The 11,693-nt window shown below is 40.7% G+C and overlaps 1 protein-coding gene across 1 annotated transcript; it reads right to left on the bottom strand.

Annotated features, from left to right (window-relative positions):
* Nucleotides 1-4,122: 4,122 nt before the first annotated feature.
* Nucleotides 4,123-10,481, bottom strand: plaub (plasminogen activator, urokinase b). Its single transcript, XM_063482284.1, has 10 exons — nt 10,478-10,481; nt 7,854-7,958; nt 7,617-7,770; nt 7,053-7,150; nt 6,589-6,630; nt 6,309-6,510; nt 6,072-6,223; nt 5,088-5,228; nt 4,509-4,657; nt 4,123-4,420 (listed from the first exon to the last, which is right to left on the bottom strand). Exons 1-10 carry the CDS (start codon nt 10,479-10,481, stop codon nt 4,226-4,228), a joined length of 1,242 nt encoding a protein of 413 aa, XP_063338354.1. The 3' UTR covers nt 4,123-4,225.
* Between the last annotated feature and the right edge of the window lie 1,212 nt (nt 10,482-11,693).

Here is an 11,693-nt window from a genome sequence, read left to right as displayed (position 1 = left end):
GACTTTATACTATATCCATTAATTCATCCACGGGGGGGGGGGGACACCAGTGTACTCTCATTCCAGTTCGAAGCTAGATCATATGGGAAAGGTGGCAGAAGATCATCAGGTGTAAAATCGTTCCCACTGCACCACGATGCCAACCACAGGAGCTCTGATTCAAACCAGTGTTTCAATTTAAATTCAAATCAGTTACGTTCACTGACGCTTTGGCCTCTTTTTGAAAGAGAGCTGCTGTTCCAGGTTTCCCACACCTGACTGCCACAGCTGAACAGTATTCAGATCTTTGTGTGTAACTTTGTATATAGCTCCAGTAAAAAGTGTTCGTAAAGTGTTTTATTTGTTAGTGGCAGCTGGATGAGGAGTTCTCTACCGTTTTTGTTTATGTATATTTTTCTCCTGTTTTGTGGCCAGCCGGGGAGTTTATCTGTATTTAGTATTTTTTGGTTTTAACCTAGAAATATGTGTTTCTTTACTCTCTAAAGAGTCGGGTTATTTGTTGCTTATTTTGGTCTTGGAGACCCTGGCCTTAACTTCTTTCCTTTCCCCTGCCTATTTATGTTAAATAATGTAGTATAATTATAAATACTCCACCGTAAATTTGTAAAATAAATTCATTTGACACATGGTTAGGTTTGTTCGGAGGCTCGGTCTATAGTTAGTACTGCCTATACTTTATCTTACACTCACTGTGTCCCCTAGGCTTTTTACATGCAAGGGGCTTGTAAGATAAGTGGGGGCTCATCCAGGATATTCCCTGAATCATAGTTCTGTTTAATTTTGAGACCTCCTTTTTCTTAACTGCTTATCCACTTCAGGATAAGCAGTTCAGGATCACAAATCTTAGCATCTTCGTGCTTGCCATACTCCCTACCTTACTTCCTTCTACCTAGGCTCTTGCCAGCATGTTCTCTCACTAGTTCCAAATATGCCATCCCCCTCTCCTCCTCCTGTGTCTTTGACCAACTGGCACCCTGTTGGTGCCAGCAGTTGTTGTTGCTAACTTAGACACTGATCGATCAGGTGATCCCATTCTTGATAATCCAGATGTTTAATTTGGTAAAGATTTTATGCCGATGCTCTTCTTGGTGCAGCGCTCCCCATTTATCAGACTTCAGACCAGCACTAGGAGTACGCTGGCTTATACCCCCTCACCATCTGCAAAGAAGCAGTTTTAAATTGCATCTTTAGGCACTTTGTTACTAGCTGTCTGTTGGAAAAACACAGCATTTGTTCCAATTTCTTTGATTGAATCTATGAAAATGTTAAAGATAACAAAGTTTGACAGACAGAAAGTTGTGTTTTTGCACCAACAGGGAAATTCCCAAAGTTCAATAATATCCAGTGAATAATGTTAGAAAAACAGTAAAATAAAGTTTATTTCATTTAAAGAAGAAAATATCTGAAGAAAATCTGCAGACGAATCCATAAAAATTCAAAAATATGTCTCAAGATGATACAGTACCGGGTTTGGGCAGACCTGCTTATTTCAGACTCGTGTAGAACAAAGATGAAGACTTTTGAATTACAAAATATATATAGTATAACACATGGATGTAGCCTGCAGCAAGTGTAAACGAAGCATTTTAGATTCCTGAATTTTAACAGGTTTCAGCTACTGGATGAGCCTTGTTCAAATTATTCAAGGTATGATCTCATGAACCTGAGCAACACACCAACAATAGTGTCCCGGTCTGTCATCGGTATCTGTGTGACTACATAGTTTTGATTTCTTAACTTCTACAATGAAACCAGTGAATAAGTAGGTGTGGACCTGACTAGATACAGACACAATAACCATCACACAGCATTACACATTACTCTGTTTCTAAGAACATCAGCATTTCATTTAAACACAGCAGATTTAAAGTTTCCACACAAAACAAGTCCTGCACATTGTCACTTTACTAGCAGAAGCACAGGAGTGGTTTCTAGTGTTTAACTTTGAGCTAAGGTAAACCTGACTGGAAGATGATAAAACCAGCAAAAACACTGGTAACACTGGTTCTTAAGATAAGAAGGAACTTGTTGAATTCTCATTTTAATACTAACATTAACTCAGCCTGAAGCCCATTGCTTACTCGTGTGTTTGTGAAACAGTAACATGTTTTCATATTTGGAGACTCAGAGTGTGTATTCACTCTATTGCATGAGACACATCAGTCAGCCACAACATTAAAACCACTGACAAGTGAAGCAAGTAACACTGCTTACTGGTGTTAGCTTGTGTACTTGTGTGGTGCTGTTATGCTAACTTAACCGCTTAATGTTTAATTTGTCTTTTAACCGTTTCATGCATGAATTATGACGACCTCAATCAGGATTTTTTACTTAAGTATTTTTAATCATCTTTAGGCATGAAAAGATGAATAAAAATACTTAAGAAAAATCCTGATTGAGGTCGTCATAATTCATGCATGAAACAGTTAAATAACAATAATTACAATGAAACACGTCACACATCTATAGTAACATTAAATGACCAGTGGGTAGCAGGGTATGGAGTGACACATCAGTGTCCAATGTAGTGGTTTATGTGCAAGTATACCATCAACACTGACACAACTACAAGAAAACAGCCTTTGAATAGCTGTCCACTGTAGTGACCACTATGTGTGAAAGGATTAATTCTTATATTTGTTTCTTTTATTCTGTTGTATGGCTTAAATCATGTTTTTCATGATGTGTTTCATTTTGTGTTTAATGCTAACATCCATCAGGTCACAGGTGTATGGAAGCCCGTTTCCGCCAAAAAAAACCAACAAAAAAAGCATCCATAACTTGACATTTCGAGTTATTTTCTCGAAATTTTGACTTGATAAATTTCAAAATTCCAACTTATTAACTCGAAATTTTGAGAAAAGTAGCTCGAAATTTTGACTTACTTTATTCAAAATTTCGAGTTAACAACTCGAAATCTTACTGAAATGTTGCTCTGTAGCTGATTGTGTCTTATTTTAAGTGTAATGAGATAATTTTGATGAGAAATAAGACAAATATACTTGGTAAGGTTTTGAGTTATTGCAGTGCAGGCGACCTTTCCAAGGTTAGCACTGGATTATGTTTAAGCCACATGGTAAATGGCCGAATTTTCAGAAAGATGTTTCGCAGCGATGCGGACGCTGTACCGGTCCATTGTGGTGAAGAGAGAGCTGAGTGTAAAAGCGAAGCTCTCAATTTACCGGTCGATCTACGTCCCTACCCTCATCTATGGTCACGAGCTGTGGGTAGTGACCGAAAGAATGAGATCGCTGATACAAGCGGCGGAAATGGGCTTCCTCCGAAGGGTGGCTGGCCATTCGGGAGGGGCTCAGAGTAGAGCCGCTGCTCCTCCACATCAAAAGGAGCCAGCTGAGGTGGTTCGGGCATCTGATAAGGATGCCTCCTGGGCGCCTCCTGGATGAGGTTTTCCGGGCATGTCCCACCGGGAGAAGGCCCCGGGGCAGACCCAGGACACGCTGGAGAGATTATATCTCTCGGCTGGCCTGGGAACGCCTTGGTGTTCCCCCGGAGAAGCTAGAGGAGGTGGCAGGGGAGAGGAAGGTCTGGGCTTCTCTGCTTGGGCTGCTGCCCCCACGACCCAGGATGGATGGATGGATGGATGTTACCATTCAAATTACGTATCAAATTATCTCTTTCTGACTGAACATCTCTTGGTCGGAAAACCGCAGTCAGTCCAAGACTTCATAGGTCCTCTGACCTTTGATGTTGATACTAATACTGTGGCTTACTCCCACAGATTTCTGAGTGTGAATGGTTGTCTCTCTGTGTCAGTACTCTGACTGGCCACCTGCCTGGAGTGCTACATATTTACACCGATGCTGGCTGTGTTAAAGCTACACCACAGCTACAGCACTTGACAAATGTGTTTGATCTCTTTCTGACTGAACATCTCTTGGTCGGAAAACAGCATTCAGTCCAAGGCTTCACAGGTCTTCTGACTCCATGTTTTGATGTTGTACTAATACTTTGGCTTACTCCCACATCTCAGACTAAAATACAGGGCCGTAGGCTACAATTACCGCCTGTTTTTGTTCTGTCTTGGGATTTGTTCATACGAATAATAAACATATTATTGCTATACAACTACTAGAACAATAAAAACAGCACCACCACCAACAATTTGTACTGCAACCAGTGGAAACAAAACATGAGGTTTACATGCACAACCACAACCTGAAATATTCACCAGCAAATGCCTCTACATGTGGGCGGGCCTTAAAGGTCATTTCTGAGGAAACATGGCTCCAGCGGTGATGGACCCCAGGTGAGTCTTCTCTTCTATCCATTTGTTGTAATTGGTCACTCTGGTGTAAACACCGGGACGCAGCTCTTTGGCGCAGCCGTCGCCCCAGCTGATTATTCCAAACAGGAAGAGCCTTCTTCCGACTTCGCACACCAGAGGGCCTCCTGAGTCTCCCTGCGGGGGAAGAAAAGACAAGCAGTGCTGAAGGAAACTGACAAACCGACCTCTGGAATCAAAGTCGAGACCAGACGTGTGCAAATACCTCGCAGGCATCCTGACTCCAGTCGGGACGAGCGGCACAAAACATGTTATCAGTAATCATGTTATCGTAATAATCCTTCCCTCGGCACACGTCGTCGGCGAGGAGGTTCACCTGAGCCTCTTTTAGGTATTGAGACCTGTACCACAAAGCTGGAAAGAAGAGGAGTGTTAAAGCCCTGAAGGGTGAAGATAACTATGTGCTGCGGTTGCAGAAATTTAAGATGTAGGCGTTTTAAATGAGTCTCTATTTACTTCATTTGTTCTGCTACACTGATAGCTGGTGACTTGTCTTTGTAAGGCTTCCAATAATATTCCCATAACAAAAGAAAAATGAGCACAAAGTTCAGAGTGTGTCAATGATTCCCGACTTTGTAGCCGGTGTGCAAACATTCAGTGGACAGATCAGCTCAACTTGAAACAGCACAAAAGTTATTATTGGATCAAACACATAAATCTGCAAGTAGTTAATGTTCGATTTGCTTCAGGCTTCACTTACAGGTGTAATATTTTAGTGTAGACATACTCGATATACGTTTGTTTCTGTCAGATGTAAGAACAATGCTCAGAGGACTCTCCTCACCGTGACTTTCTTTCCCGTATCCGGCAATGTCACAGGTGAATCCTGGCTGCAGGCTCTGCTGAGGTGGCGGCAGGCAGACCGTCCTCACAGTGCTGCTCTCCTTTGCACATTTACCAAGTTTGGTCTTCAGCTTCACCAGAGCTGCAAGACAGTTAACAACAATCACACCTTTGATTGAATTACAGCTTTAAGAACAAGGCCTCTGAAATTCAAGAGAGTTCTAAAATCTTATTGTAGAATGACTAAATTTGTCAGGTAACTAGATCCTAAAATCCATCTAATGTGGGATGTTGGTTTAAGATTCTTCTTAGGGTCCGAGCGTTTCCATAGTAAAGTAAATAAAGCCACAAGGGGTCACCAAAGTGCTCCACATTTGATTTTGGCAGAGTTTTTACACCAGCTGTTCTTCCTAACACAACCCCAATGGAAATTTATGTCTCAGGCAGGAATCAAACTGTTAACCACAACACCATTTGAAACACTTGATCACATGATTCCCTTTGAGCAGCACTTGCTGAGAGTATGGAGGAAGAATTCCCTTTTAATGGGAAATGATCTGAAGCAGTATCAGCCTCGATGTTAAGCAGCCAAGTATTATTTTAAAGACATTAACCCTAAACCAAGGAGTTTTCGTTAACTGATAGAGGCAAACAGACTAAAATCTGAACATTCTTTTCAAGTTTTTTGAGAAAAAAAACCAGCACGTATTCCTATAAATATTTTTTTTTCTATATTTTAAATTATAGTCAAAGATAAGTGTTATTTCTAACTGTCGTAACTTCTATTTGGTGGATTGACTGTTTTGGCACCTGACAGTAAAACGCACAGAAAAAAGCACAGAACAACAGCTGGGGTGGAAGTGGGTTGCAAAGCAGCTTGCAGATGCATTGCAACTGTGGGCAGGCTTAAACAGTGAGGCTGGAGTAACGCTCTGCTTGATTAAAAACTTAGTTTCAAAAGATGTTTTAATTTGTGTGTTCACACCAATATCATTGTTGAAGTTCCCCTCGTTGTTATCAAACCCTTCGTGGATGAAGATTTTTTCCACCCTGAATTTTTGCTCCACGGTCGGGTTGCTCTCGTTCAGGGCGTTTTTCCCCAGGGTGACGGTGAAGCGCTCTGCTTTGGTGTTATTTCTGAAACACAAATTCACAAAACAAGTCCAGTCACAGCTATTTCTCAGCACCTGCTGCATTTCCAGTAAATGGTCTCACTTCCTACCCGTCGGGGAAGCAGTGGGCAGCTGTGAGGACCCAGCAGGCGGAGATCAGACTGCCCCCGCAGCGGAAAACTTTCTCTCTGGATTTAGGGCGCCAAAATATGGCAGCAATCCATGGGTGGGATTCCACAGTGGCAACTGTTCCGCCGACGATCTTCAGCTGCTTTCTTCTGATGCGCTGGCCACATGTCGTCATCTCTGCAACTGGAAAATGAATAAAAGTTGAAAAGTGTCGCTGAGAGAAGCGAGGAATGGGATTCACAAGCATTAGTGAGGACTCACCGTGCTCTGGCTGGGTGGGGACAGGTGAAGCCACAGGTGGAACTATAAGACAGAAATTGTTTTTTTTAATGCTAAAGATTTGATTTTCCCAGAACATTTAACCCTTTAAACTCTGGGTTATTTTTTAAATTCTCATTGGAGATTTTTTATATACTCTAAGTCTCAAAGTCTCCAGCACCAGAGCAGAGTGAGACTTAAAGAACTGCTGAGAAAATATATTTACGCCCTTCTAAACAAAATAAGAGATTATTTAGCATTTGTGTTTGCCAATTTTCCAAAATTCAGTTACATTTTCATCTGCATTTGGAAAAACCCCTATACTTTGAATCCATGGTGGATTTTGGACTTTTATTCTCCCTCCTGGTCCCCATGAATTTGGCTCCTTTTGCTCCAGTGACTGATGCACCATCAATGAAAAATGCTTCACTGACTTTAATAACAGTCCCATCAGAGAACACACTTACGTGGCTTGAAATTGCAAAGCGGCATATCGCAGTATTCCCACACCAGCTGCAGGTTTTTCCAAACATAACACCACGGACGACGTCTGTAGTGAAGATTTCTGAATAAAAAAAATTAAAAAACAAAACATCCATCCAAGTAAACAAACAGTCCAGCCTGACAGGATTTCAAATGAAGAACATATGCAAATGGTTGGAGTATAAATGATGGAATCTGGCCATGAAAGACCTGAAAACATTTTCTAACCGTCTCTGCTAACACTGACAGGTTTGATATGAGCACTGTCTCTGATTGCTGAGACTAGTTGGTCACAAAACTGGAATCTGTAGCATGAACTGTAATGTTTGGTGTTCAGATTATTCGATTAAAGATTATGGTTTATGAACGCCTGAATTAAAAGAGCCGGACTGCTAGAACAGCTAAAGATAAAGTGCTGTGGTTTTTACACTCGCTTAAAAATATGAAGGAGCCCAGCTGATTAGTGGGAGACACTGATATTTTTTTTTCTTCCAACTATCCAACATTTTGCAAAAGGAATGTGAAACTTCAAAGATCCAAACTCAGACCTGCAGTAGTTGTGCTTCCCGGCGTTGATGTCCAAATGCAGGTGCTGCCTCCTGGTCTCCTCGTCCCACTGCAAACATGTTTGTCCGCTGACTGTTTTAGATGCTGTGCCTTTGTAGTACAGTCCCACTCCCTCATAGCAGTGACTCGCTTTTACTGAAGTAACAGTACGACAGGTGAGGGCGATTAGAAAATCTGAAAACTATCAGTAACGTTTGGTTTGCTGTTGAGCTGCTCACCTGTTTCACAATGTGTGCCTTCAAAGCCATCAGTGCAGAGACAGAACAGGTGTGCACCAGAAATCAGCGCTGGGACCGAGGTGCCGCCGTTGAGACAAATCTCACCTACAAAATAAGACGAAAGCTGACGACACTTTTGAAACCCACATCGACAGCATATTTTGTGATTATGAAATGTGGCCGGGAAAATAAGAGGTCATATAATACAAGGTATAGCAGTAAAACTGACTGGCCAGTTCATTAAAAGAAAGAAGAAATATCTAATCAGCCAATCACAGCAGTTTCACAGCCTACCTGACCATGTCCATCCCTTTATAACCACAGTGTGCCCATCTTATAACGAATGCCTCCAGGGGGATAAGTTGCCATATCACAATCCTCAGATCGAGTAGATAAAATTTGGGATGTGGTGGAACAGGAAATTTGCACCATGATGCTATCATGTCAACACGGACTAAATCTCTGAGGAATGTTTTTAGCGCTTTGTTGAATCTTTGTCAGCAAAAATTAAGGAAGTTCTGACGGCAAACGGGAGTCCAGCCCAGCATTAGTAACCCTGGGCTTGACCCTAACCCTAACCTGACTCAGTGCGTGACCTGGATGTTACTATCTCTCTGATACGTGAGTAAGCGGTGAACCAGCCACAAGTAATCTGGAACAGCCTGTCTGGTTATTCCCAGGTGAGTACAGGTGAAGCTGCTGTATGCTCCAAACCACAGGAACGACCTGGTGACTCACATTAGGTGACTCACCTCTATTTATGGGTCAAATGATCATTTTATTTCTGCTGCTGCGTGCTTTTATTTATTTTACTTTGTTTGTTTTTTATAACTTTATTATAATTATTTTAAAGCTACTGTTTCATTTGTTTTCAGTCGAGTCTTTGTAGCTGACAATGTTCAGATAAATGCTGTTGTTCGTTAAGCCCCTTAAGCCACTGACCTACATTCACATTCTTCCTGTCATACAGTCATGGATTGGCCTCCCACAGAGCCCAGAATGCAACATTACTGAAGCAGTGTGGGATCATGAAACAGACAGCAGCCAACAGCCACACAAAAGCGCTGAATCTCCTACATTAAGCTTGGAGAGCTAATTCAGTTCAGGCTGTGCTGAGGAAAACAAGAAGTCACATCAAATATTGACTTTCAAGCTGTCAAAATATAAATAAATACAGGTGGCTCAAGACTTTTGCACAGTATTGTAGGTAATCATAGGAGCAGCACTTTGTGCTTCCACCTGGAATGAAGTGTGTTGTATAAATACAGCTTTGCTTATTTGCTGCCAAAGTAAATTACACATTTCGTGCTCAGGAGATGAATAAAAGCGTCTCACCTGAACCCTGAGAGGACGAGGAAGAGGAGGAGTGGGGGGGAAAAGCTAACTCACGCCTTCTCCTTTCATCCAGCAGGCCCTGAAAATATTTTAAAAAGTTAAATAAAGCCTCGTGAAAGAAGACTAACATAAAATTGGAGTTAATAAAAAAATAAAAACAGATAAAAATAATTGTCCTCACAGCCTGAGCTGCTGACAGGAAGGCCAGCACACAGAGGAAAAAGCTTCTCATTGTTTTCATGCTGCTTCTCGGCTCGGTTTGAAGGCTTTGCATGAGCGTGCTTGCAGAGTGGAAGCCTCCTCGGGGTTTATTCTGTTCTGTGGAGGGAGGAGTCCTGATTGGCTGACAGCTGGCTGGCTGACCCACTAGATGTAGAGTGAAGAAATAGCTGTTTACAGTACATGTGAATGAGTCATCACTGGTAATCCACACCATCAGTTTTCAGGGAGCATATCAGTATCTCTGGTATGTCAGCCAGTCTAGAACTGCAGGTGTTTACATGCTGAAGGTAACTATAATTGGATTTAAATGAATCATGATGTTTGATTAAATAAAACATGTTCATATTTGTCTGAATATCACATTTCTGCACTGTGTTTGCTTCCATATAGCATAATCTGTTGGGAAACTCACACTACTGATGTACCAAGAAATGGTTTGGGGATTTTAGTGGGTGTGGTCTGACACAAATATGTATATATGTGTATACAGTGCTGTGCTGTCTTGAGTCAACCCTCATTTCTTTACATTTTGCTTCCAAGGAACAAAAACTGGGAGAAAAAGGCTGACGTATGCCAAACTACACAAGAACTGGACTGAAACCCGTGGCAGCAGGTTTTATGGAGTGATGAATCCAAATTTGACATTTCTTGGTTCACAAAAAAAAGTAAAATTTGTAAGGATGAGGTCAGAAGAGAAGTACAACAGTGTGAAACCTGTACAACATGGTGTAGACTCTGTCATGGGTTGAGTCCACATTTCAACGAGTGGTGCTTAAGAGCTTGATGGGATAATTAACAAAAACCACCAATGTCCCAGGAAGAGCTTTAAATGTCCTTCAAGAAGCCTGGAGAACTATTCCTGAAGACTACGAATTTTTTGGGTGGTTCATAGGTCAAACAGGTCGTGTTTTATAGTTTATTTGTTGTTGTCTCTTTTCATTCTGGTTGCAGACCGCAGACCTGCTGTATTTAGCAACACCTGAAACTAGAAAATGTCCAAATTCGCCCCATGTTACAAAGTTAGACTTAAACATGCATTACTTCTGACGCCCAGCAGGGGGCGATACCCATTATTGCAAAAAAAAAAAAATAAGTCAGATTTCACTGCGCTCTATCTCAATTTAAAATAAGTGATAGCACCAAATTTTACTTGAGTACCATCACTGCAAAGTGATTGACAAAAACACAGTGGTGGGCTCTGTACCAAGCTGCAAAACTGGATCATACACAACTAAATATATACGCATTTTTTATACGCATTTTTGCTATTAAATGTAATAATGTGCTGTTAAACTTTAAGTTAAAATAACTCGATATATATATAAACAGTACTGACATTAATTGTAAGTGATTGGCCTGTTTTTGCAGTGAAGTCACTGGATGTCGCTGTTGCTCCATAAACGCCAGAACTCATTTATCCTGACTGGACCTGAAGGGGCTCTGTGTGCGCTAACGGTGCACGTTAACGAGCATCACTTTCCTGCCTTCAGGTGACATGAAGATGCAGGTGACTGTGGCGTCACGATGACGTATTTTCAGTGATCTCTTGAATGTTCCTGTATGTAAACGAAAGCAAACTGAAGAAGAATGAGAAAAGCACGAAGGCAAATATGTACATTAGGATCCCGGAAGTCGCCTCGTTTGGATCCTGTTAGGCTGATGTTGCCTTCAGGGACTCGAGGTAATCGCTACAACTCTTATTGAGACAGATGAGCTAATTAACGATTCTATTAATTTAGGAAAATCCTGATTTTAATTACATATCGCAATAATAAACAATAATTTGATTGATACCGTTTTAAATATGTATTTTTTCCAGGATGGTTTAACATGTTTTATCCGTTAAATGTTGTTGAATATCTTTTATTTTACTTTGTGATATTCGGTTGGTTTTCTCTTATTTTATCTACATATATTTCTATTTATATTTGTTAGCATATAAAACCCTTATTGTTTTATTGTTTTTTTGGTATTAATAATGTGCCTTTAATTCGTTAATACTGAATTTATTTATTTGTCTGTTTACTTGTTTTGTGGCATTTTTTAGCTAACGTGCTTTTAATGCATTCGTAGATATTCGGATAATTTCCATATTTCACATTTCCAATTCTTTCTTTGTTTAACCACAAAACTTTTCATTGTTATTTTATTCATTTTTTTAAAATAACTTTTTAAATAAAGTATTTTATTCGTTTGTTCAGTTTGCTATGAAACGGCTTATAGAAGACTTTGTCTTCTCGTGTCTGTCCTACAAAAACTCTTCTTTTGGGGAGGTTTACTAAA

This window comes from Pelmatolapia mariae, linkage group LG8 (assembly GCF_036321145.2).
Source record: "Pelmatolapia mariae isolate MD_Pm_ZW linkage group LG8, Pm_UMD_F_2, whole genome shotgun sequence".
In the NCBI taxonomy this organism is placed as follows: domain Eukaryota; kingdom Metazoa; phylum Chordata; class Actinopteri; order Cichliformes; family Cichlidae; genus Pelmatolapia; species Pelmatolapia mariae.
The sequence above is the reverse complement of the archived record's forward strand: the minus strand, read 5'-3'. Positions and strand labels throughout refer to the sequence as shown.